This window comes from Trichomycterus rosablanca, chromosome 14, assembly GCF_030014385.1.
Source record: "Trichomycterus rosablanca isolate fTriRos1 chromosome 14, fTriRos1.hap1, whole genome shotgun sequence".
Lineage (NCBI taxonomy): Eukaryota > Metazoa > Chordata > Actinopteri > Siluriformes > Trichomycteridae > Trichomycterus > Trichomycterus rosablanca.
In genome coordinates, this window is record NC_086001.1 from 4,325,349 (window position 1) to 4,353,130 (window position 27,782).

The 27,782-nt window shown below is 41.9% G+C and overlaps 1 protein-coding gene across 1 annotated transcript; it reads left to right on the plus strand.

The window, feature by feature from the left end:
- Positions 1–799: 799 nt before the first annotated feature.
- On the plus strand, positions 800–27,782 carry wdr19 (WD repeat domain 19). Its single transcript, XM_063008766.1, has 36 exons — positions 800–853; positions 2,484–2,575; positions 2,669–2,734; positions 3,503–3,628; positions 3,744–3,859; positions 4,668–4,783; positions 4,860–4,940; positions 5,646–5,758; positions 5,843–6,016; positions 6,238–6,308; positions 7,412–7,584; positions 8,177–8,291; positions 8,377–8,483; positions 9,239–9,361; positions 9,624–9,773; positions 10,466–10,613; positions 11,963–12,167; positions 12,271–12,430; positions 12,595–12,705; positions 12,795–12,904; positions 13,493–13,550; positions 14,293–14,439; positions 14,589–14,671; positions 15,212–15,295; positions 16,026–16,172; positions 16,298–16,422; positions 19,217–19,326; positions 19,501–19,569; positions 21,360–21,437; positions 22,921–23,017; positions 23,871–23,995; positions 24,158–24,239; positions 24,549–24,699; positions 25,741–25,864; positions 26,059–26,135; positions 27,017–27,782. Exons 1-36 carry the CDS (start codon positions 848–850, stop codon positions 27,129–27,131), a joined length of 4,035 nt encoding a protein of 1,344 aa, XP_062864836.1. The 5' UTR covers positions 800–847; the 3' UTR covers positions 27,132–27,782.

The following is a 27,782-nucleotide window of genomic DNA, read 5'->3' on the forward strand; positions in this document are numbered from 1 at the left end:
CTCATTTTATATTAATTAATGTATCAAATAATGTAACGGCTGTATTTTAAATATACAGAATATGTTTTTCTCAGATCTTTTGGAATTCTCTTGTGGCGTAGTGTTCCTGTAGAAACTGTTGACTTATAGCAAGGTGAGGGGTCAGTGAAATATATATTTTACAATTTGGACTTGCTAAAGTGATTTACTAATTAAATTTAATCAACCAAAGGGGCAGTTACTTTTTTTGTATGTTGTATAGCTTTATTTCTTAAATAAATTGCACTGTTCTACCAAATGTGTTGTTTTTTTTCCACTTTAGCTTTAACAGCGTTAACATCATTCGTTTTACCACAGTGATCAAGGCTGTGTCCCAAATCAAGAATTTGCGGCTTCTTGTGAACCGTTACACACAAGCTCTTTACTGATTCGTCAATAGAGCGGTCGCTCAAGATTTCTCAACTCAGCGATCCAATCAGAGAAGAGGAGGCGGGGTTACGAGACGACGGACGAGGTCCAATCTGACACGAGCATCCCTACTGAGTGCACTTAGAAGTGCGTAGCATCCATTTGTAGCGTCGTTCCAATTGCTGTACATTTAAAGCGTCAAATTGACGAGATTGTTTGTTTTATTCACGTATAAATGCATTTCAAGTAATAAATGTTGTATATGTATTAATAAATGTTTGAATTTAGGCCGTGTGTTGTAGGTAGCTGTTCCGTTCATTCTCCCTCCGCAGTCTCTCAGTAGCGAGTTCACTTCGGAGGGCGTAGTGACCAACAACGTCATGTTGCTAGGCAGTCGCTAGGGGAGACGTAGACGCTTTATGGTGGAAGAGAGAAACTTGTTTGTTGCCTCCCGATAAAAATGAAGGTAAACAACATTAAATCCTTTATCCCTATAAAATATAGAACTGCATACTTATTTATCACCACCATTTTAAAAATGTTGTTCAATTTTTATTAGCACAACGACACATATCGAGCTACTGTAAACTAGCTAACTGGCTAATCTTCCAAACATGACACTAAGATGGTAATAACAAGGTAGTGTGTTGCTCTGATATGAGCATATTAGGTACAGCAGTGTTGTTGGGATTTTAAACACATCTCAATGCTTCTATCAAAAATATAAAGCTATATAACAGCGTCCTGTTATTAGAAAGTGTCCACTGATAAACGAATATAGGAAGATGAACACACATTGTGCATAAAGAAAGAAAATAGCCCTAACTGTCCACCTACATACAGTGATACTGTACCAGCGTTTGTGTTCCTAATAAAGAGGCCAGTAGGTTTAAGCAGTATTTAAAAAATCCCAGCAACACTGCTGCACCTACTACACTCATACCAGAACAACATTGCAGTGCTGAGAATGATCCACCACCCAAATAACATCTGGTCTGGTCAGTGGGGGTCTCTTCTAAATGGTAAATGGGTACAAATGTGGGTGGCTAAGAGTACATAAAACAGATGGGCTACAATTAGTAATTGTATACCCACACGTTTTCTCTATATATTAAGTGTAGCTTATAAAAGAATCAGTAATAGATTCTTTGTTTTCCTGATTATGTACGTACCAATTGGGTGACCTATCTATAATAAGTAACATGCCAAAACAGTACAATTTATTGGTTTATTTATAAGTGGCATGTACACGTTATTGCCAAAAGTATGTGGACACGCCTCTTAATTATTTAAGAAATAACTGGACTAGTAATCAGAAGGTTGCTGGTTCAGCCCCACCATTTTCAGGTAGCCACTGTTGGACCCTTTTCCGTTTCTGCACATAAATGAAAATCCTTAAAGATGTTTTTAAAGGTTTGGTGAGGGTGGCACGGTGGCTGAGTGGGTAGCACTGTCACCTCAGAGCAAGAAGGTGGGGCGGTCCGGGTCCTTTCTGTGTGGAGTTTGCATGTTCTCCCCGTGTCAGCATGGGTTTCCTCCGGGTGCTCCCACAGTCCAAAGACGTGCAAGTGAGGTGAATTGGAGACACTAAATTGTCCATGACTGTGTTCGATATAACCTTGTAAACTGATGAATCATGTGTAATGAGTAACTACCGTTCCTGTCATGAATGTTACCAAAGTGTAAAACATGACGTTAAAATCCTAATAAACAAACAAACAATAAAGGTTTGGTGTGAAGAAAGTCATGTGACCTGCACACAGACATAACCTCATTTCTAATTAACATATTAGGGATTAATTTGAACATCAATTGGAAGCGAGACCTTTTTATCTCAACATCTGTACCTGGCCTCACAAATGTTTCTTGTTTTTTATTGAATGGTCATTTTTTAAACACACACTGCCTTCCCACAGGACAATAATTAAATTGGAGTGTTTAACAAGCTCATTGTCAGGTGTCCAGATACTATGTATAGAGTATAGTGTACTTGGTATGGCGGTATGATAGTATGTAATTTTGGCTGGCAACCTTAGAACTTATACAAAAGGATTCAGTTGTGCATTTATTCATTCTCCTTTTTTAATCTGTTTCAGCGTGTATTTACTCTGTCTGACAAAAGCTGGAGTGGCTCCTGTTTGCAGTACAAGTGGCAGAAATCGTTAGGAAATTACCTGGCTGTTGCTGGGTAAGAAAGTCTTTATAACACCTGTTCTCCGTCCCTGGGTAATAAGAGGATGCAGTTGGCACGTAATCATTGTTGTCTTTCTACTATTTTTAGACCGGACAACTCCGTCAAGATCTTCGACCGCCATGGACAGAAAATGAACGAGCTCAGTCTTCCAGGGTAAGTAAACGCTTCTGGAAACTGCTACGTAACCCACTGGGCATCTTGATTATTCGGTCCTTCCACGTCTGCAGGACGGTAGACACTGAAGATGTCCAATGACATGCTTCTCTCCTGGATTGCTAAATTCACCTCCACTCTAAAAACAAGCTCTTGTGTATGAAGCTTGGTGAAGACTCATTCAAACCTCTCACTAACCAAACTGCAACTAGATCACTGTAGGCTGTAATCTAGTGAGAACATTGATCAGTAGTACAGGCTACTTCTGTGGACAGCAGTCGCCTAAATATCAGACAGAGCTTGAGAGGATTGGCCATGACAAATGGAATAAACTGCCAAAATCTGATTGTGCAAAGCTTCCAAAGTTCCAGAAATCATTAAACAATTATTGGTCGAGGTTGATGTCCATCTAATGTATATTTTGGAAATGTGTAATTAATCAAAGATCTGTTTTCTGGTCCATTTTTTTATATATATTTTGTTTATGCGTTTTCTCCCCTTTTCGGCGCGTCCAATTGCCCGATTGTGCCATGCTTCCTCTCCACCAATGCCGATCCCTGCTCTGATTGAGGAGAACGAAGCTAACCCACGTTTAGACGGAGCCTAAATATCATTTCACAGATGCTTGGCGGCCAATCTGACGGAGCTTGAGAGGATTGGCCATGACAAATGGGATAAACTGCCAAAATCTGATTGTGCAAAGCTGCCAAAGAAATCATGAAACAATGCAAACTTCTGACCTTTTTGATGTCTTGCTTTCTTGTGTAGGAGGTGTTTATCTCTGGATTGGGATAAAGATGGCGATACCTTGGCTGTCATTGCAGAAAAATCCAGCGCCATTCATCTGTGGGATGCCAACGTCAATAGGACGTCACAGCTGGACAGTGGCATGAGGTGTGTGTGTGTGTGTGTGTGTGTGTGTGTGGAGGCGTCCTGCTTTCACGCTTTGATGCAGCTGTATTGCAAATATTGCAACCAATACATTTTTTTTTACTTATGCTTGGTTTAGAGATCAGCTTTCTTTTCTGCTCTGGTCCAAAACAAGTCCGTTGTTGGCGGTTGGTACATTTAAAGGAAATCTGCTCATCTACAACCAGCAAACCTCACGCAAGATTCCTGTACTGGGTAACACCGACTCACACACACACACATTTCTGCTGTAAAACAAAGTAATACACACTGTAGATGGTGCGCTATGTTGTGGATTCAGATGGTATTTAGACCCCCTGACTTTTTGATTTTGAATGGATGTAACTGCTATGATTTGCTGGATGTAACCCATCAGTCTACACATAATCACCCACAATAACAAAGTGGAAACATGGTCGTCGAGGTCTTTCTTTTGCTAGTGTGGCCACTATTTAGTAAAAGACATGTGCTGGTTATTTTGGAGTGTTATTTATTCAGCATGTAAAGGAATCTGGCACCATGAATGTAATGATTCCCTTGTCTGATTAGATTGATTAGAACTGCAATCACTAAGTCTGGTGGGTCAGGGAGACAGATCAGAATCAATGGACTGATAAATGCAGCCAAATAAAGGAACACCTTTAAAGGAAGCCTCCATACTGCACAGTGCTTACTTTTCAAAAGCCAGAACCATGCAGGAGTGTCTTCTGGGAAAGTCTCCGATTGTGCTTGAGTGGCCCAGCCAAAGCCTAAACTTAAATACTATTGAACATCTCTACACCTGAGGATGGCAGTTCATAGATGCTTGCCATTCAATCAAACAAAGCTTAAAAGCATGCTATGAAAAATGGGATAAACCACCTAAATCCAGGTGTGCAAAGATTGTAGAGACTTATAGGTAAAAAGTGCAATTATATCTATTCAAAATCAAACGCACACCCCAATAAAGTGTGCAGGAAGTCAAGGGGTCTGAATACTTTCCGAATCCAGTACATTTGGTGTTGCACGTGTGCTTTGTCTGTAGGTAAACACACTAAGAAGATCACATGTGGCTGCTGGAGTTCTCAGAACCTGTTAGCACTGGGTAGTGAGGATCGCAACATTACAGTCAGCAACCATGAAGGAGACACCATCCGCCAGGTCTGTGAGTTCCTTAGAGAAACGTCAAGCTCTGACGTTCTTTCGTTTGTAACATCTTTCTCTTTTTCTTTCTTAGACCTCGGTCAGGGCGGATCCCGCCGACGTTCAGTTCTCAGTGATGAAGACTGACGAGAGGTCATCACCAGGAGAGAGCACGGTGAGTAAACAGGTAGTGGGAGTTCAAAACAGTTCCAGGGTCTGGGGACCTGGGTTTGATCCTCTTGCCTGTGTGGGTTTTCATGCGGATACCTTTCAAAACATGGGTAGTAAATGAACTGGCTCCTAGCTGTGAGTGATTGGGTCCCTGTGATGCCCCAAGATACATTGCATGGGGCGCTCAGGTGGCGCAGTGGTAAAACATGCTAGCACACCAGAGCTGACATCTGGAACTACCGGCAGGCTGAACAACGATGTTGTTCAAGTGTGGTGCTGGAGGAGACTCCTCATAACTGATGCAACTGCGACCTCTGCTGGCTGATTGATGGCGCCTGCACAGAGGATCAGGGTGTGTCTCTCCGTACACAAAGCTGATCCACATATGAACTCGCCTCGTGCAGGTGAAAAGATGCAGTCGGCTACTGCACACGTGTCAGAAGGGGTGTGTGTCAGTCATGGCTCTCGTCAGGCAGAGTGGGGGTCAACAGCTTTAGAGAGGAGGCGTAATGCAGTCGGGTAATTGGATATGACTAGATTGGGAGAAGAATTAGGCGAAAATGCAAAGAAAAGATACATTGCATGGCCAAAAGTAGGTGGACATTTGACCACAGGTTAGCTGGAGTTTGCTACAGTAACACGCAAGTCAACGGTGGCATTTTCTTAGTGTAAACATTCTCTTAATGACCGTTTGACCTCTGATCCACAGGTGAGCGTAGCAGTGGGGAAGAAGACCCTATTCCTGTTTAACCTGAACGATCCAGACAACCCCATCGAGCTGGCTTTTCAACAGCGCTACGGGAACATCGTCACCTACCGCTGGTACGGCACATCTGAATAAACGCAACGAGCGTAGCGTCCGTTCACAAAGATCAGTTATTTAACCGCAGTGTCTGTTTCCCTCAGGTATGGCGATGGCTATATCATGATTGGATTCTCGCACGGTTATTTTGTGGTGATCTCCACGCACATCCGTGAGATCGGACAGGAACTGTTTCAGGCTCACAATCACAAAGACAGTCTGAGCAGCATCGCTATCTCGCAGTCTCTCAACAAAGCAGCTTCCTGTGGAGATAACTGGTGTGTGTAGCCCCGTAATGAGCACTTTATTTCCTTTTATTTTAGTGTGCAGCACATTTTTGGAAGAATATCTTGTTTACCACCTGAGGGATGTTTGTGTACCATCGGTGTTAATCATAGTGCAGACTGAGAACCTAATCTAATTAGGTCAATTTAATTTGTAGATAATTTCTTCCTGTGTGGGATTTGAAATGACTTACAGCAGTTTTGTATCTGTGCAGTGTGAAGATCCATGACCTGACTGACCTAAAGGAGATGGATGCCATCGTCACACTAGATGAGGAGACCAAAGGTGGTTGGCTTTTATATATGAAATACTTTTTTGCATTGGTATTGTATGCTGGTCACATGCGCCCATAGAAATTACATTAAAGCTGTCTTTTTTCTTGTGCCTATGATTGAGCTCTGAATTTTTGCTATTACCCTCATTTTACCATATTTCTTTTAGTTTTTCATGCTCTTAATAATTCTTTTTATAGAGTAGTGTACATTCTAAATTGTAGGGTATATTTTACTATATTTTCTTTTAGTTTTCATGTTTTAATTGCTTATCTCTCTTGTTTTAATTTCGTATTTCCCAAATTGTAGGGTATATTTTACAATATTTTCTTTTAATTTTTCATGTTCTTAATTTTTTATCTCTCTTGTTTGAATTTCATGTTCTTAATTGTAACTAAATGTTTGCAAGAAATCTTTCTGAGGTTCTAGATCTCAGGAATGTTTTAATGCTTTTAATTATTTTTTTCTTTATGTAAAGCACTTTGAATTGCCACTGTGTATGAAAGGTGCTATACAAATAAACTTGCCTTGCCTTGCCTTGCCTATTATGCACAGCCAGTATTCATATGACAACAACATCCAGAAACCTTGCCATCTTTTAGGTCTCAAACTAAGATACAATGCCGCTCAGGTGGCGCAGTGGTAAGACACACGCTAGCAGACCAGAGCTGACATCTCGAACTCGTCGTTTCGAATCTCAGCTCTGCTATTCGTCAGGCTGGGCACCTACAGGAACAACGATTGGCTTGTTGTTCATTTAAGGAGGGTCCCGAAAGGGAATTCCTCATAGCTAATGCAATTACGACCTCTGCTGGCTGATTGATGGTGCTTGCACAGAGTCAAGGAATAATGCGTTGATGAGAGTGTGAATCTCCATACACAAAGCTGATCCTGCAGGTAAAAAGATGCAGTCGGCTACTGCACACGTGTCGGAGGGGGCGAGTGTCAGTCTCGCTCTCCTCAATTAGGAGAGGAGGTCAGCATTGGTATAGAGGAGGTGAAATGCAATTGGGTAATTGGATATGACAAACACATGGTCACGTGCCACGTATTTTTGGCATATAGTGTGTGCATAATAACTTATGAATGTTTACATGGTTGTTTTTCCTGTCTCAGGGCTTGATCAGATCTGTTGGACGGATGATGGTCAGTTGTTAGCCATCTCCTCTCAGCAGGGCAGACTGCACGTGTATCTGACCAAACTGCCCATCCTGGGAAACAGCTGTGGTACCCGCATCGCTTACCTCACTTCCTTGTTAGAGGTTACAGTCGCCAACCAGGTGGAGGGGGTGAGCAACACACACGAATAAGGATTTAACTTTTAAGTGACTTGACAAAGGTGTATTTGACAAAACACCGTATTTGGACGCCTGACCGTGAGCTTGTTGGACATCCTATTTCAAATACAAATGCTATTAAAATAGAGTGACCTCTGTGTAATTGTTTCAGCTATAACAACAGCCACTGTTCTGAGAAGGCTTCTTTCAAGACTATGATGTATGTCTGCCTCCTCATGGAAAAAAAGCATTGAATTAATCAAGAGGCCTTAACAATCAAGATGACCTGATGAATGCTGGCTTTTTATTCGGCTTCTCCTGTTAGTGGTGGCCACAGTGGATCATTAATCTGCATATTAATCCAGGCTTGATCATCACTAAGGATGCACTGTTATGTGTCCCCCTCGCCTGAATGGTTAGGTTCATGCAACGCTATGCACCGTCTGTACTTGTGAGCCCAGCCCGATATTCAAACCCCTGGAACTCTACCAGCAGCGTGTCTCTTACTTTTATGCCACACCCGCTCACCATTTATTGCCTTTACTGATTTGTAAATATTAAACATTGTATTTATTTAATGTTTTGGGGTTTTTTTCCCATGCAGGAAGCTGCTATTACCGTGGCAGTCGATGTGGAGCCTAACTTCATCGCTGTAGGGCCGTACCACCTGGCTGTTGGGATGAACAACCGGGCCTGGTTTTATGCTCTGGGAGCCAGTGGTGAGTGTGTGTGAGACTGTGTGGTTAAAAGTGTGTAGAGCTTACGATGCAGTTTTGCAGACAGTGAATTTTGAATTTGTTTTAGGTGTGGAGCGCCTTAAAGACACTGAGTATCTGGGCACGGTGGCTAGTATGTGTCTAACCTGTGACTACGCAGCCGCTCTGTTTGAAGGAAAAATCCAGCTGCATATGGTGTGTGTATAACATCTTATTTACATTTTTGGCACCTAGAAGACGCTTTTATCCTAAATATACTGTATGCACAGTATACAGTTCAAGCAGTTGAGGGTCTTGCTCATGAGCTCAACAGTGGAAACCTGTCAGTGGTGGGGTTTGAACCAGCAACCTTCTGCTTACTAGTCCAGTACCTTAACTAATGGCTATAACTTCCCTAGTACTCATTTACTGTCTTTTTTATACATAACATTAGTGAGTGGGTAAAAAATCATTACGTACAGTGCTGTAGGCTTATAAAACCATTTCTAATGCTTTAGGACGTCACAAAACCACAGTGCAAGCTTTTAGTGCAAATTGGGTAAACATGGAAAAGTGGTGAATCTACCCAGAAGTGGCCAGCAGGCCCAATCAGAAGTTTATTTCATTTACTTTTCCATCTTTATTGACTGTTTTATCATAATCAGGGTCACAGCGAGCACGGTTCTGCCAGGAAACCGTGAGCGCCAGGCAGAAATGCATCCATCGCAAAGCTTCGCCCATTCATCACCACCACCACCCCTTCAGACATATCCAATCATGTCTGTGAAGGTGCTTGGCCAGGCAATAGCACCACTGATTCTCGAGCCCGAGTCTCAGCAGTGGCGCTTATTGGCGCGGCCCCCAGTAATAAGTATTGGTTACAATAATTCAATCACAAAAAATAAAAATAAATCGTTTTACCATTGTGTGTGTGTGTGTGTGTGTGTGTGTGTGTGTGTGTGTGTGTTTAGATTGAGGGTGAAGATCAGGACGTTCAAGAAGACAGACAAACAAAGCTCTTTCCAGATGCAGACCAGAAGTATCGCATCCTCAGCCACGCCCTCACCACAGACTTCCTCTTTTATGGAACAGACGTATGATGTTCCACACACAAATCTCAACATACACTAAAACATACACTCCTAAATCTTAAGAAAGTGGAGGCTGTTATAGACAAGTGGGTCAACTACACATTCATGCCCATGGTTTTGGGATGGCCAGGTGTCTGCTGACTTTCATTTTGTACATTTGTTGTATTTTGCTCATTCAAAAACTTGAACCACTGTTGATCCTTTTAGTAAATCAGTATCTGTGTGTGTTCATGTGTTTTTGACCGTGTTTCCTTTCTCTCTGTAGACTGGTCTCATCCAGTGTTTCTACATCGAGGACTGGCAAAGCGTTAATGAGTATCGGCACCCTGTGGGGGTGCGCAAAGTCTTCCCCGACCCCAACGGAACCAGGCTCGTCTTCATCGATGACAAGAGCGATGGATTCCTGTACTGTCCGGTATGTTAACACAAGCGTGTGAGGTTAAATGAGAGGACGTGGCTCACGGTCGACATCCCAATTCATTCACAAGGGGGTCAGTCTCGTTGAGGTCATGGCTCTGTGCAGGCCACTGGAGTTTCTTTGTGCACAGGGGCCAAAACAGTTATTAATATTAATTTTATATAGTTGATTTTATACACCTGTTAGCAATGGGTGCTGCTAAAACACTCTGTACTTTAACCAACTGAAGCTTTTATGTTATAAAAATTGATGCACCAGATTTTTTTAAAGTCATTAAAATACAAGGGATCTTCAAAAAATGTCCGCACTTTTATATTTTGGTTGGAAACGGTGAGGGTGGGAGGAGTAGTAATCGGTTGCTTATAGTCTGGATTTAGCACCAAGATTATCACAAGATTTTCATGTGATGATGATGTGAAAGCTGCGGCGCATCAGTGGCTACGCTGATAGCGTTAAAAAGTTGGTACGATGCTGGGAAAAATACATCAGAAGGTGACTGTGTAGAAAAGTGATGTCATTTGTTTTTGAAATTCTTAATAAATAAAGTAAAAAAAGTGCTGAAACTTTTTGAAGAACCCTCGTATAATGAGAAATATATTTAGGATTTTTTCCCTAATCGAGTGTGCCTTGTCTAACCACAACGTCATCACAAAGAAGACGAAGTTCCTGATGTGTGTTCTCTTCTGTAGGTGGATGCCTCGCTGTATGAGATTTCCAACTTCTCCCCAACGATCACCAGTGTACTGTGGGAAAACTGGGCGAACGATAAAGCCGTTTTTGTGACGTTCGACGAGGACAGAGTGTACACCTACGCCTTCCATAAGGACACCGTACAAGGTAGAGAGACATACACATGGTGCCTCATCAGTACAAGCAGCTGAATAAATTAGAGAAGAAACGAGTGCAGTTCCATGTCTGTGCAGAAGCCAGATTGCCCTGACCACATGATTGGCTATGTCTGAGTGGGTGTGTTAGCCAAACACCCTAGCCATCATGAGGTGCACTGATGCACGTTACTCTAATCTGACCACATTTTTCAGTAACGAGTAATCTAACGCGTTACTATTTCCAATCCAGTAATCAGATGAAAGTTACTCATCCAAGTTACTGTGCGTTACTATTTTTGTCATTTTCCTTAGTAAAAAGATATATTTTTGCTTTCTTCTTGCGTCTCGGGGAGTGACGTCTGTCCTATGCGACAACTAAGTCACGGGCTGCGTCCGGAATCGCATACTTACAGAGTCTGTACTAGATTGGAGGAAGTGTGCACTACTCGGCCGGTAAAGAAGTACATCTTACCAACGTCAAGTGATGACGTGAGGACGTGATGACGTAATATTTGCATTGCATAGCAAATTTCTTTCCTTATTTTTTCTTTTTTATTCTATTTTTATTTACTCTACTTACTGTACTTACACTGTACTGGAGCTGCTGTATCACCCGAATTTCCCCCATGGGGATCAATAAAGGAATCTTATCTTATCTTATCTTATATCACCATAGTTACAGACTCATTACAAACCCCACTCACCAAAATTTAGGATATTTATCGTCCATCTTTTTGTTATTTATTTGTTTTAGGACTCCGTTTTCCGCGTCTTTCTTGTTTCTTATTCCGCTTCAATCGCCTACGCAGCTCCAGTTGCATTATGGGATACATTAGCGGACCGCATTATATAACTAATAAAGTAACTTGTAATCTAACTTAGTTACTTTTAAAATCAAGTAATCCATAAAGTAACTAAATTACTTTTTAAAGGAGTAATCAGATTACTTTTTCAAGGTAACTATGCCATCACTGATGAGGTGGACTTGTCGGTGTGCTCCCAGTTTCGGTGCCAAGCCTGGATAAATTAATGGCGGTTGCATCAGAAAGGGCAGCCAGCATAAAAAAAACTGTGCCAAATCAGCTACGCTGACCAGAATTATCCGCTGTGGTGACCCCTAAAAACACAGGAGCAGCCAAAAAAAATCTTCCCTGCAGCTGGCTGAGTCGTCCAAACACTGATCGGGTGCTCTGCAGACACATTTGGCTAAACCTGGGTGAGCGAGGACTTGAAGAGAAACTCCTACTGCCTGACACAGGCATCTAGTCACGACCACACAGATCCAATTTTTTACGTTTACTTGTGGAAGCAAAACAAATTAATTTCCGTCTGCTATTTCTGCTCTCCTCCCTCTTTTAGGTTCTAATGTAGTCCTGGTGGGCTCCACCAAGCTACCGTTTAACCATAAGCCCTTGCTACTCTATAACGGCGAGCTGACATGCCAGACACAGAGCGGTAAAACTAACAGCGTTTTACTGGACACGCACTCTTTCCTCAACACCACACCCTCCAACTCCAAGGAGGAACTTCAGACTCAGCTGCAGCAAGCCATCAAGCTCAAGAGGTACAGATTGCATATATTTTTATTTATTATATAAACTTTATGCTCTTACCTGTACATTTGTGTGTGCATCATGAGCCCACACAGTTCATTTATCCATGTACAGGTTTTCTGAGGCGTGGTCAGTGTGTTCAGCTCTGAGCCAAACTGAAGCCTGGAAGGAGCTGGGTCGGGCGTGTCTCCAACACATGGAGGTGGAGTTAGCTATCAGAGTGTACCGCAGCGTAGGCGACGTGGGCATGGTGCTGTCACTTGAGGACATCAAGGTGCGTTTTGTCATGAACATTTATAAACAACAAGACTCATTTGTCTGACTGACAGGTACAAAGGCCACATCTTTAATTAGAAATGAGAGAAACGTAGGCCACACCTTCTTTACTATGTCTGACAGGCATATAGAGCTCATCTCTCCTCTCTCTCTCTTTCTCAGGGAATTGAGGATCAGAATCTGTTGGCAGGTCACCTGGCCATGTTCTGCAATGACTATGACCAAGCTCAGGACCTGTACCTGGCCTCCTCGTATCCCATGGCAGCACTGGAGGTTGCACACACACAGACACACCAATAAAAAGACGCATACTGATATTTTAACGCAGCTACAAGGATGTGCTTCAATCTGTGTGTGTTTAGATGAGGAGGGATCTGCAGCATTGGGACAGCGCTTTGCAGCTGGCTAAGAGGCTGAACCCTGATGAAATCCCTTTTATATCTAAGGAATACGCCATACAGTTAGAGTTTGTGTAAGTGTCTGTTACATCACTTTAGCATCTGAAATTATTCTAGATTTCTGGGCGTCAGTCCATCACAGGGCACCACTGAGATTCGAACTTGGATCAAGGGTGCCCAGGTAGCGGGATGTTCCACTGGCACACCAACGCTGAGATTGTAAACACCCCAGTTTGAATCTCGGCTCTGCTACCGGTTGGCTGGGCGCCATCTAGCGGGCACAATTGGCAGTGCTTGCAGCGGACAAAATTGTCCATCGAGTCTGCTGGGTGGGAAAAGGTCAGATTAAGTGGGTCCTGTGTAAGGAACCCTGGTTTGCAGGCCGAGATGCCTGTACATAACTGGATGAGCTTCACGGGTGAAAAACAAGGGGCTGAGGACTGTACACGCAACAGAAGGGGCGTGGAGCAGGCAAATTTACCCTCCTCGAACGCAATCGGGATCCTCAGCAGCAGAAGACTAATTGGCTACGCTAAATCTGGGAAAAAAAGAGAGACAATGCAAAAATAAATAAATAAAAAAGATCAAATAAAATTGTTCTATGTAAAATTGTTCTATAAATTGAGCACCAGTTTTATCTCTGATCTTTCTTTTCTCACTAGTGGAGATTACACTAACGCCCTGGCTCACTATGAGAAAGGAAAAACAGGAGACATTAAGGTGAGAGCATTTGATTGACCCCTGTACATTGCTCAGATTGATTGTGACCACTTTTAGTTTTAAGCTAGTCTACAAAAGTGCCAAAAGTATAAGGACACCGCTTCTAATTGTTGCATTTAAGGGTGTTTCAGTCACGCCCATTCCTAGTGTAGATCTATTGCCACCAGACACCTTTGGGATGAATTGGAACTTTGATCGGCAGCCAGGCCTTTTCATCCAACACTTGACAGAATAACCACAACTTAGTGCCCATGTGGTGCAGTGGGTGCCATCTAGCGGGCATAATTGGCAGTGCCTGCAGCAGACACCAATTGGCCGCCGTGTCTGCTAAGGCGGGATGACCGGACTATGTGAGTGGGGTCTTCAAAACGCTGTGCAACGACCCTGATTAGCAGGTAGAGGCGCCTGTGCAGAAGCACGGGCATAAAGAAGGGGTCCGCTAGGACTGCGCATGTGTCGGACGAGGCGTGAGCAGCAATATACCTTCCTCAAATGCAATCAGGGATCCCCCAGCAGCGGAAGACTAATTGGCTACGCTAAATCAGGAGGAAAATGGGAGAAAATGCATAAATAAATAGAAAAAAAAGAATAACCACACAGATTTCTCACAGACACAGTGTTACATTTGTGAAAAGCATACCTAACAAGCTGATGGTCGAGTGTCCACATAGTTTTGGCCGTATTGTGCATATGAGACTGTGCCCAGCAGTTTTCTACTCTAGATGTGTGTGTGTGTGTGTAGTTTCAGGAGCATGACGAGAGCTGTTTGGCTGGAGTGGCTCGAATGTCCATCAGAATGGGCGACATTCGCAGAGGAGCCAACCTGGCCATCAAACACCCGAGCAGAATCCTGAAGAAGGAATGTGGAGCCATCCTGGAGAGCATGAAGGTTGTGAGGTTTTTGGGCAATAAAATGTATAAATAAAGTTCAGCCACATAAAACTGCCGAATTGAATTATTAAGTGTGCAAAAGGTTCTGATATTACCGACATGCTAACACGTCGTTGCTTACCAGCCGTGATTGTTTTTGTATTGCAGCAATACTCAGAAGCTGCACAGCTGTATGAGAATGGCCAGTACTATGACAAAGCTGCTTCTGTCTACATTCGCTGCAAGAACTGGTACAAACAGCCAAAAGATTTATTATGGCCAAAAGTATTTGGACACCTGACCATGAGCTTGTTGGACGTCCTGTTTCAAAAGCAAATGGTTTTAAAATAGAGTGACCTGTGTGATTTTTTCAGCTTTAACAACAGCCACTCTTCTGTGCCCATTCAGCCAAAGGAGCCTTTGTATATCCTGGCACTGATGTTGGTCAAGAAAGCCTCAATTGACTTTCTGGTTCATTCAAAGATTGCGGTCAGGGCTCTGGGGTTTCTTTAAACCGAGCTTTTCTTCTTCACAGTCATGCTGGAACAGGAAACCTTCCTCCCTAAAATGTTGCTGCAATGTTGGCAGCATATCATTTCTTTTATATAATAATTTATTTTACTGTACCTGTTAGCAATTGATGTGGCTTAAACGTAAGAATAAAGAAAATAGAAGGGGTGTCCTAATACTTTTGTCCATAGTTATTTACCAGAAGAAATATTTATTGCTGTTCTTATGATCGTTAGAGAAAGTAACATGCACCTGTGTTCTTTTACCCCTGTGTCTCTTAGGGCAAAGGTTGGAGAGCTGTTGCCCCATGTCACTTCCCCCAAGATTCACCTGCAGTATGCCAAAGCCAAAGAGGCTGATGGGAAGTATGTGTCTACTTCCTTACCTTTTTGTGCTACCTTTATGCATGTCTGTTAAGGCCTGATAATAAACCGCTGTGAGGACATGAATAGACTTAAAGTTTGTCCCCACCTTTAGCAGCGGTGCCAGTAAATGGATGCTTGGATGGCATAACAGTGTAATATCTAGTCCACCATCTTTTGCATTCATTTATGTTTTTGGCATTTAGTAGACGCTTTAATCCAAAGCAACTTACATTACTGTGACAGTATACTGTCTAAGCAATTGAGGGTTAAGGGACCTTGCTTAACGGCTCAACAGTTGCAACCTGGCAGTGGTGGGGCTTGAACCAGCAACCTTTCAATTACTAGTCCAGCACCTTAACTACTAGGCTACAACTGCCCTTGACTCCACCGTGACTCCTGAGTTTGTATCTTAGTAGTGCGATTGACCCCTGGTGCTAAAAGGGAAGATGGGATGGATTTGCCTGTCAGTAGAAAGCTATATATGTATTGAACTGTGTACTAGTGTAGTATAGTATCTTTTCTTGACTGATGGGCTCAATAGTAGCTGATTAGTCATGGATTAGCGCCCAATAGCACAAAAAATGTAGAACATTCATAAGCTGTACATTCATCAGCCATCAATCATACAAACTATGAAAGGATTTTTTTCTGTCTATTATTAGCCTGATTTTAAACCTAGATTAAGCTGGAATATTTATATAAATAATTCTATAATTTCTTGTCTGTGTAGATTCAAGGACGCCGCAATGGCCTACGAGAACGCCCGGGATTGGGATAATTTGATCCGGATCTTGTTGGATCATCTGAACAATCCAGAGGAAGCAGTCCGGATTGTCCGGGAAACCCAGTCCATCGATGGGGCCAAGATGGTGGCCAGGTCAGACTGAGAGACCAATAAAGAAGCACAGATTTGATTTGATTGTGGTTATGATGCTGTACGACACTAAATCAGCCTAGAAAAACTAGTATTCAGTATTGTGACTTTGTGTTTCGTGGTCGTAGGTTTTTCCTGCGCCTGAATGATTACGGTTCGGCTATCCAGTTCCTGGTGATATCAGGCTGCAGTGATGAGGCCTTCCAGCTCGGCCAGCAACACGGTCAGATGGAGGTCTATGCTGACATCATTGGTGAGGTCACAGCACACGGTCAATGATCACACAGCCTGTCATCTGCTGGATAAAGTGTGTGGTGGTTCAGAGTTGTTTTAAAAAAGTCTGTTCATGCAGATTTTAAAATATCTACCTATACATCCATCCATCCATCCATCCATCCATCTATTCATCCATCCATCCATCAGTCAATCCAACCATCCATCTATTTATCCATCCATCCAACCATCCATCCAACCATCCATCAGTCAATCCAATTATTTATCCATCCATCCATCCATCCATCCAACCATCCATCCATCCATCCATCCAACCATCCATCCAACCATCCATCAGTCAATCCAATTATTAATCCATCCATCCATCCATCTATTCATCCATCCATCCATCCATCCATCCATCCATCTATTAATCCATCCATCCAACCATCCATCCATCCATCAGTCAATCCAATTATTTATCCATCCATCCATCCATCTATTCATCCATCCATCCATCCATCCATCCATCTATTAATCCATCCATCCATCCATCCATCCATCCATCAGTCAATCCAATTATTTATCCATCCATCCATCCATCTATTCATCCATCCATCCATCCATCCATCTATTAATCCATCCATCCAACCATCCATCCATCCATCAGTCAATCCAATTATTTATCCATCCATCCATCCATCTATTCATCCATCCATCCATCCATCCATCTATTAATCCATCCATCCAACCATCCATCCATCCATCAGTCAATCCAATTATTTATCCATCCATCCATCCATCTATTCATCCATCCATCCATCCATCCATCTATTAATCCATCCATCCAACCATCCATCCATCCATCAGTCAATCCAATTATTTATCCATCCATCCATCCATCTATTCATCCATCCATCCAACCATCCATCAGTCAATCCAATTATTTATCCATCCATCCATCCATCCATCTATTCATCCATCCATCCATCTATTAATCCATCCATCCATCCATCCGTCAATCCAATTATTTATCCATCCATCCATCCATCCATCCATCTATTCATCCATCCATCCATCAGTCAATCCAATTATTTATCCATCCATCCATCCATCTATTCATCCATCCATTCATCCATCTATTAATCCATCCATCCAACCATCCATCCAACCATCCATCAATCAATCCAATTATTTATCCATCCATCCATCCATCTATTCATCCATCCATCCAACCATCCATCAGTCAATCCAATTATTTATCCATCCATCCATCCATCCATCTATTCATCCATCCATCCATCTATTAATCCATCCATCCATCCATCCATCAGTCAATCCAATTATTTATCCATCCATCCATCCATCCATCCATCTATTCATCCATCCATCCAACCATCCATCAGTCAATCCAATTATTTATCCATCCATCCATCCATCCATCTATTCATCCATCCATCCATCTATTAATCCATCCATCCATCCATCCATCAGTCAATCCAATTATTTATCCATCCATCCATCCATCCATCCATCTATTCATCCATCCATCCAACCATCCATCAATCAATCCAATTATTTATCCATCCATCCATCCATCTATTCATCCATCCATCCAACCATCCATCAGTCAATCCAATTATTTATCCATCCATCCATCCATCCATCTATTCATCCATCCATCCATCTATTAATCCATCCATCCATCCATCCATCAGTCAATCCAATTATTTATCCATCCATCCATCCATCCATCCATCTATTAATCCATCCATCCATCCATCCATCAGTCAATCCAATTATTTATCCATCCATCCATCCATCCATCCATCTATTCATCCATCCATCCATCAGTCAATCCAATTATTTATCCATCCATCCAACCATCCATCCATCAGTCAATCCAATTATTTATCCATCCATCCATCCAACCATCCATCTATTCATCCATCCAACCATCCATCTATTCATCCATCCATCCATCAGTCAATCCAATTATTTATCCATCCATCCATCCATCCATCTATTCATCCATCCATCCATCCATCCATCCATCTATTCATCCATCCATCCATCCATCCATCCATCCATCTATTCATCCATCCATCCATCCATCTATTCATCCATCCATCTATTCATCCATCCATCTATTCATCCATCTATTCATCCATCCATCTATTCATCCATCCATCCAGTGACAGCTTCCTGTATAGTATTCATCTGTTTTTCATCCACACATACATGCATTGATCTATACGTCGGTCTATCCTTCCATCCACCCACCTCTCCATCGATTCATCTATAGTAAATTGGGCTAACACACTAATGCTGGGATCCAGGGTTTGAATCAGCTGGTCGGGCGTCTACATACAGGCATAATTGGCTGTGTGTTGTGTGGGGTTACTGCATTACACTCAGTGATTTTGGGGGAAACTGGACCCACCACAACACTGACCAGGAGAAAGTGGTGGTAAAGCATGAAAATGACATAAATTGAATAGAAAAATGTTAATTATTTTCCTTTGTCTATTTATCCACTTATTATTTATTCTATCCACCAGTTTACTTGTGTGTGTTTATCATACGTCCATTTATCTACACATCAGTCCACCTATTTAACTACACATCCATCCATCCATCCATCCATCCATCCATCTGTCCTTCAGTTCATCTGGTCCTTTTCATCATCCATTATCCATCTATTCTTCAACCCATCATCCAACATCCACCCATCAGTTTGATTCATCTCTCCGTCCAGCCGTCAGTCTCTTGAGAAATATCGAAACAACATTCAACACTTCACTGTGTGTGTGTGTGTGTGTGTGCACGTTCAGGCCCAGATGCCAGTATGGAGGACTACCAGAGCATAGCACTTTATTTTGATGGGGAGAAGAAACACTTGCAGGCTGGCAAGTTCTTCAGAAAGTGTGGCCAGTACAGCAGGGTGACTGCATTCATTCTGTATACTTTTTTATTTCAGTTCTTCTTTCAGGTGGTTGTTTTGAAAATCGTGTTCTCATTTTCTCGCTCTTTGATCACGTTAACTGGAATCATTAATCATACGTGTCTGTCTGCCTATTAATGTCCACCTCTCTGTCTCTCTCTCTCTCACTTTCAGGCACTAAAACACTTTCTGAAGTGTCCCAACACTGATGATAATTTGGCTATAGAAATGGCCATTGAAACGGTGAGGCCATTGAGTGATTCATAGTAATTGATGATAATGATCAAAGATAATAAATAGACTTAGACAGCTTAAAGTCAATACTGTTATGAGCACAGACATTGAACAATTAATCTATGCCAGTATTCAATGTGTTGTTTTTTTTGTCTCCACTACATGAGCCTACCCTTCCAGAGTAATTTTTTCCGCTCGTGGTGTAAAAGATTGCATTACTGGTTTGTTGTAAATGTGTTTGTGAGTGGAGATTGGCTAGAACCTTTTTCGATGATTGACTATAAACCTTATTAATAGTGGATGGGTTCTTAACTCTATCTCTGTGAAAGCAGCTCCACCCCTGTTCCCCACAGCTTAAAGTTTTCCACATTTCCAGCACACCTGACTAACTCAGAGGAACTTTATAACTACCTGGACCAGTCACACTAGTGTTAAACAAGAGGAAAATTTTGAGCCATGGGGGGCAGAGGGTTCCTTAGGCATGAAGTCAAAAACCCCTGCTGTAGACTCAATATAAAAAAAAATGACAACATATCATGCAGTAAAATGTCCATATCTGGTTAATAATCAGAGCTTGTTTATGCCTCAGGCAACACAGGTCAAAAATCCAGCCCAGGGCCAAATGAGGTAAAAGATTGGACCTGTCCTGCGGCTTTTCTCACAGGACTGTAAATCAGATTTGCCAGAATTGGGCAGAATTTTGCGAGGAGGTTCCTCCCAGAGCTTTGTGAACAAATAGGACCTTTTGTCCCTTTTTGAGCTTCAGGGTGTTAAATTGTATTTATGAAGCTTGCAAAGACATAATTTCCAGATTGCATGGTTCAGGTATTACAATAGTGGACCATTTCTGTTAGCATAACAGATGAGGTCTACATCCAGAATCTATTGGAAATTTTAGGCTTTAGTCTGACCACAGCTGCTTTAAAAAGCAAGATACATGTGTTTTATGGAAATGCCTTTGTAAAAAATGCTATTTTGTCCAGTGTTTATGTAGATGATGTGTGTTGGCAGTGTAGTGGATTGGTAAATATGTTTAAACTAATACCAGCTCAGATATGTAGACTAGCATTTGGTCTAGTATTGATCCAGGTATTGCTATGGAGTATTATAAGTGATACTCCAATATAATAGGGAAGTTGTAGCCAAGTGGATAAGTTATTGGACTAGTAATTAAAAAAGTTGGCGCTCAGGTGGCGCAGCGGTAAAAAGACACGCTGCAACCAGAGCTGGATTCTGAGTACGTCGTATCAAATCCAGCTCTGCCTTACCGGTTCAAGGCTGAGTGGCTGTATGAGCAACGATTGGCCGGTTGCTCAGTTGGGGGGTGGGACAAAGAACCGTATGTGGGTCTCTCTCTGTGAGAATGCGATTACGACCTCTGCCAGCTGATTAGAGGCGCCTGCACAGAGATGAGGAAGAGTGCCCTTAGGGTGTGTCTCTCCGCATGCAATGCTAGGTGGCGCCACACTCATCAATGTGTGGGTGGCAAAAATGCATCCGGCTGCCGCTCATGTTTTAGAGGGGATGTGGGTTAGCTTCGATCTCCTCGGTCAGGGCATAGACAGAGAGGAAGCACGATGCAAATTGAACAATTGGATGTGCTAAAAGGGGAGAAAAAGGGGAAAAATAAAAAAAAGGTTGCCACTGTTGGGCCCTTGAGCAAGGCCCTTACCTCTCTATTGCTTAGATAATATATACTGTCACAGTACTGTAAGTCGCTTTGAATAAAAGTGTCTGCTAAATGCAGAAAATGTAAAGTGTAAATGATCAGGGATGATAATAGCTATATCTTATTGCAGGTAGGAGAAGCCAAAGATGAAGCTTTGACCAATCAGCTAATTGATTACCTCATGGGGGAAAGTGACGGCATGCCAAAGGTAAAACACACCTTCAATCTGTTTATAACTCTAAAAAATAAAAACATAATACAACTGCATGACGCTTGTTAAACCTGTCTTAAATGAATGACGTAGCCAAAAATGCTATGTGGCTTTTGGATTTGTCACATCTTTAACAATATCAGCCTACTGCATTTATTCTTAATAATTATTGGTTATACTGCTACAATCATGCCGTGACAATGCAAATATGAATAAAGTAAATATGCCAAAGGTCTTGGACTAGTAGTAAACATGCTCTTATTTTGCATGTTTGAGTACTAACATTTTACCGTTGTCAGGTTTGTGCTTCCTGATGATGTTAGCCATCTTAGTATTACTGGCTAAACTATTCATTTCAATAAATTGATGCTTTTTTATGTTTCTGCATGTTTTGTCTCTCATCAGTGTAAAATCTTTCTGTATTTTTTGTTCATTTGCTGCTGTCGCTTTCTGCATGTAGTCGCTCTCTGTGAGTAGCCCTCTGCTGTACTACACCAGCAGAATCATACTAGTGTGTGTCACAGCGTGTCTGTCTGTGTTTCAGTAGAAAATCTGGTCCTTCATTCTGTGTTATGTGTAAACTATACAACCCCACTACCAAAAAAGTTGAGACAGCAGGAGAAATGTAAATATAACCAGACAGCAGTAATTTGCAGCATATAATTTTGACCTGTATTTGATTAAAACCAGTGCAAAGACAAAATATTTGACCTTTCAGCTTATTAACTTTGTGTGTGTGTGTGTGTGTGTGTGTGTGTGTGTGTGTGTGTGTGTGTAGCACTGTCGCCTCACAGCAAGAAGGTCCTGGGTTTGATTCCCAGGTGGGCCCGGGTCCTTTCTGTGTGGAGTGTGGAGTTTGCATGTTCTCCCCGTGTCTGCGTGGGTTTACTCCGGGTACTCAGGTTTCCTCCCACAGTCCAAAGACGTGCGAGTGAGGTGAACTGGAGACACTAAATTGTCCATGACTGTGTTTGATATTAAACTTGTTAACTGATGAATCTTGTGTAATGAGTAACTACCGTTCCTGTCATAAATGTGACCAAAAGTGTAAAACATGACGTTAAAATGCTAGTAAACAAACAAGTGTGTGTGTGTGTGTGTGTGTGTGTGTGTGTGTGTGTGTGTAGTTGGTCAGACAAAACATTAAGTCATTTTTACGTTCATTTGTCAGGTAAATAAAGCTTCAGTGGAACTAATTGCATTTATTGCATTTTACAAAATGTCCCAACTTTTCTAGAAATGGGGTTTATAGAAAAATGTAGTAATATAATAAAATATTGTCCTTTTTTTAAACATTTATGTAATAGAATGAACAGGTAATGATAGGAATGTGTGTAAGCAACATTTCTCTGTCTTGAATGAACAAATGCATTTGGAAATTCATTTCTTTAAATAGCGTGTTGTTTGGGACAAAGCAACAATAACTTGCTCTCTGTACACTGACTCATTGCTGATGTGTGGGACTCGTCTTTTTTCCCAGGATGCGAAGTATCTGTTCCGCTTGTACATGGCACTCAAACAATACAGAGAGAGCGCCAGAACGGCCATCATCATCGCCAGAGAGGAGCAGTTAGCAGGTATCAGTGTGTATATATTATATGAACATGTATTCATTCATTACGCATCCTGGAAAAACTATTCATTCTAAGAGAAAGTCAACACGGGTTGGCACAGAGGTCTATTACACTAGTCTGTACAGACATGATTGGCTGTGTCTGAGTCAAAAGCCCATGTGAATTGGTGCCCTGCCTTTTACCCAGTGCTCCCGGTGGAACTGGGCCTGCCGTGACCCTGACCAGGATAAAGCTGAGTGCATAGGGAGTAATTCTCTGTGTAAATCTGCCACTCAATTGGCAGGTGAAAAAAGTGACAGGCAAATGCATGCATGTCTGAGGGAGTGGCTTGTGCCTCTCCTCGGTCAGGGCAGAGGTGGTGCAAGTGGTCGAGAAATGACCAGATTTGGGTGAAAAAGAGGAAAATGCCCCAAAGATTGCTTAGAAATGGCTCCATGTGACAGAGGATTTGTCTTTACCAACAAAATGCTTAGTCTTATGTGTGCTGTCAGAATAGCCCTTATTATATGGGCACAGATCTCTTAGTTCAGCAATTTCCATGTCCTACATGTGCTACACCCAGGCTGACTGAAGGTTTTAACACATATGGAGGAACACACTGTATTCCATCCAGCCTTCCCATTCTTAGACACAGCTAGCACATGACCAGGTCAAAGGCACTGCCGAGATTTGGACCCAGGCCTGCACAATGTGCTCGAAAAGTAAAAAAATCTGCAGGCTGCTCTGGCACTGCTCTCCAATTAACGTCTTTTCATGTGTACTGCATATCTTGTGTGTGTGTGTGTGTGTGTGTGTGTGTGTGTGTGTGTGTGTGTGTGTGTGTGTGTGTGTGTGTGTGTGTGTGTGTGTGTGGTAGGTAACTACAGGAATGCACATGATGTATTGTTCAGCATGTACATGGAGCTCCAGACGCAGAAAATTAAAATCCCAGCAGAGATGGCAACCAACTTAATGATTTTACACAGCTACATCCTAGTGAAGGTAACACACACACACACACACACGCACACACACACGTTTATTAATGAAGTGTTCATGTACCGTTTTCTGCTGGTTTATTTAATGGATTTGCACTGGAAGACACGGTGTGTGTGTGTGTGTTATTGATTAGCTTAAAAAAGTGTGATTAATACACATTGTCAGATACACGTGAAGAGAGGAGATCACCTTAAAGGAGCCCGCATGCTGATCCGAGTCTCTAACAACATCAGCAAATTTCCCTCACGTAAGTCCCACACACACGTTTACAAAAGTGCGTCACTTTATCGTTGGCATGTTTACACAGGCTGGATAACCGTGGTCGAAGTTGCTTTACCCTAATTAGAAAGTTCAAGAGGTACTTGGTTCAAAAAGCTTGAGAACTCCTCATATTCTCATTGTATTGGCATGGCACCCACAAAGTATACACAAAAGTGCATCAAATCTGAATCGTACGTTTAGTCACATGGCACAATTTACTGGAAAGTGTGCACCCTGTACACCTTCTTCTAGAATTAGCATTTAGACAGTGTGTGCGCTTGTGTGTTCATTTCAGATGTTGTTCCCATCCTGACCTCAGCAGTCATTGAATGCCATCGTGCAGGATTAAAGAATTCATCCTTCAGCTTTGCAGCCATGCTAATGAGACCTGAGTACCGCAGCAAGATTGATCTTAAATACAAGAAGAAGATTGAAGCCATGGTCCGGTAAGACAAACACTGAATCTGACAGACGCCTAACCGTGACGTGACCAGCACAAACATTCTGTATTCTTGTTGAGCGGTTTGGGTACAGGTGGTGAAAAGCTCGGCAGATTTGAAAACGTTTTTTTGTCAGCCTTGTATAAAATAAGAGTGTGCACACACTGGAGTTCCTCCACAATTATAATGATAAAGTCTTCATATTTGAGTGGCACGACCAAGTTACAGCCCTTCTCAAACTATTGCCAAGAAGTTGAAAGGTCTAAGACATGGGGTGCATTCTAAATCGCTAATTAGCATATTCTAGGTCTAATATTCCTGTATACACACTCCAAACTTTTGTAGAAAGCCTTCCCAGTAGAGTTGAGGCTGTTCATGTTACAAGGTGGGTCAGTCTCCGTATTAATGCTTAAAAAATTTGTCTATATACTTGTGACCATATAGACCAGATATTTTTACTATTACCCTCATTTTACCATATTTCTTTTAGTCTTGTTTTAATTCCATATTCTCTAAATTGTAGGGTATATTTTACTATATTTTCTTTTAGTTTTTATGTTTTATTTGCTTATTTCTCTTGTTTTAATTTCGTATTTACCAAATTGTAGGGTATATTTTACAATATTTTCTTTTAATTTTTCAAGTTCTTAATTTTTATCTCTCTTGTTTGAATTTCATGTTTTTAATTGTAACTAAATGTTTGCAAGAAGTCTTTCTGAGGTTCTAGATCTCAGGAATGTTTTAATGCTTTTAATTTTTAATTTTTCCTTATGTAAAGCACTTTGAATTGCCACTGTGTATGAAAGGTGCTATACAAATAAACTTGCCTTGCCTTGCCTTGCCTTACCATATATAGTGTATTTACCTATTTACTTTATTATATTTACTTTAATTATTTATTAAATGTATTGTATTTACTTATATATAGTCATATATTTTATATATCTATATATTTCATTTATTATATTTACTTTATTTTAGAGGTCGTGGTATGATTTTAGATGGAAACCAGTCAACATTTCTTTTCTCTCTTGTTCTGTCTGCTAGTCGTCCGGACACCTCTGAGGTAGAGGAGGAGAGCACTCCGTGCCCGTACTGCCGCTTCAGCCTGCCTGACTGTGAGCTGCTCTGCCCAGGCTGCAAGAACAACCTGCCATACTGCATAGCTACGGTACGCACACACACTTACATTACTCACATTACTTTTTATTACTTTTTGGATCAGGATGGTATGTTTAGCATTTAGTTCAGGTGGGAGCAAGTTCTTTTGTTTAGAACCTGCACCAGACCTGGAGAGGGGGCACATGGCATGTCTCTATAAAACATCCACAAGCTCTTGAATACACTGTGTTTCTTCTCTTTCAGGGGCGACATATGGTAAAGGAGGACTGGTGCGAGTGTCCACACTGCAACTTTCCTGCTCTGTACTCTCAGTTCACACAGTATGTCTATTACATGCTTCTATTTAACCACATATTCAAACTGGGGGGCTGGGGGGCATCTTTCGTGTCATTTTAAACACCCTGTGTGTTTTGAAGCGGGTTCTTATGGATATCCCTATCGTGCACAGAGAGTCATGCACTGATCTCCATTATCCGTTATGAGGAATTCCCTCCGACAAGCCCACCCTAGAACAAGCCAATCGTTGTCCGTACAGGCGCCTGGCCTGCTGGTAGCATAACTGAGATTCTAACTCTCAAGATGTCAGCACTGATGTGCTAGCACCTCTCAAGTTGCCATTATTTTTGAGAAGGTTCGGTTATCTGTCCATTAATCATGCAGCAGGATAAAGATCTACAGTAGCAAAGCAAGTTTGCATTTAAATGGCTGAAGGTAAACAGAACCTGGATTTTTTTTATTAACAGTCCAAAATCCTGACCGTAACTAACAGTGCAGCTGTGATGAGACCTAAAAAACAGTTCACATCTGAAAACCAGCAGGGTGTCTGATTTAAAGCAGTGATGCTCAAGTTCCTCATAGTGTTACTGTTACTGCTACAAGAGTTGTAACCCATTATTAGGGGTTTTATAGTTGTTGGATAGCTTTATTTCTTCCCCCCCCCCCCTTTTTCTCCCCCTTTAGCGCATCCAATTGTTCAATTTTGCATCGTGCTTCCTCTCTGTCTATGCCGAACCCTGCCCTGACCGAGGAGATCGAGGCTAACCCACATCCCCTCTGGTTACAGCGTGTGTTTTTACCGCTGCGCCACTTGAGCCGCTGGATAGCTTTATTTCTTAAATTTGACATTTCTGATAACACTGTGTGTGTGTGTGTGTGTGTGTGTGTGTGTGTGTGTGTGTGTGTGTGTGTGTGTGTGTGTCAGGTTGTTGGAGACCGAGTCTGCGTGCCCTATGTGCTCCGAGAGTGTGAGTGCCAGTCAACTGAAGATCATCTCGGACTGCTCCAAATACCTTCAGCAGGACCAGCTTGAGTCCTGACACACACACACACACACACACACACACACACACACACACACATGATAAAAAGAGGATAAAGAGGTATTTGCCAATTGTCCTGCTCAATTCAACAGCACTGAGTCTTCTCCTGTAATGCTTAATGAGATTAAAGGCTCCAGAATGAGAAATCTGAGAGCTTGTCTCAGTACACAATTTATTCAGACCCTCCAGGCTCCTGTGGACTCTCTCTAGCTCTGAATCTGACTGTAAAACCACAAAAATTCCACTAGCATTCAGCAAGCACTGGTGTGTGTGGTTAGATCTAAGAAAGCATTTTTTCTTTTGAAACACCTTCCAAAAATCTGTTGGCATAGAGGTCCTTCATTCAGGAATTTTTTGCCACTCTAACCATCCTCCCCTCTATTTCAGACTAAGTTGATTACCTCAACTAACAGTAGATGTTTCACTGTCTTATATAACCGCATACACTCCAAGCAATTGAGGATTAAGGGCCTTGCTCAAGGGCCCCCAACAGTGGCAACCTCAATGATGGGGTTTGACCAGGGCACCTTCAGATTAACAGTCCGGTACTATAAACGCTAATCATCAGATTTATGAATGTCAAATGAATTTATGAATGCGTGACTGATTAGGAGTGAAAACACTCAGTAAAACAATAATGGGCTCATG

What these genes read in the sequence shown, in the direction of transcription:
- wdr19 (XM_063008766.1), top strand. An exon ending in GGTCTATGCTGACATCATTG is followed by an intron (nt 16,423 to 19,216) that starts GTGAGGTCACAG and finishes GTGCACGTTCAG; the next exon opens with GCCCAGATGCCAGTATGGAG. An exon ending in TGCCATACTGCATAGCTACG is followed by an intron (nt 25,865 to 26,058) that starts GTACGCACACAC and finishes CTTCTCTTTCAG; the next exon opens with GGGCGACATATGGTAAAGGA.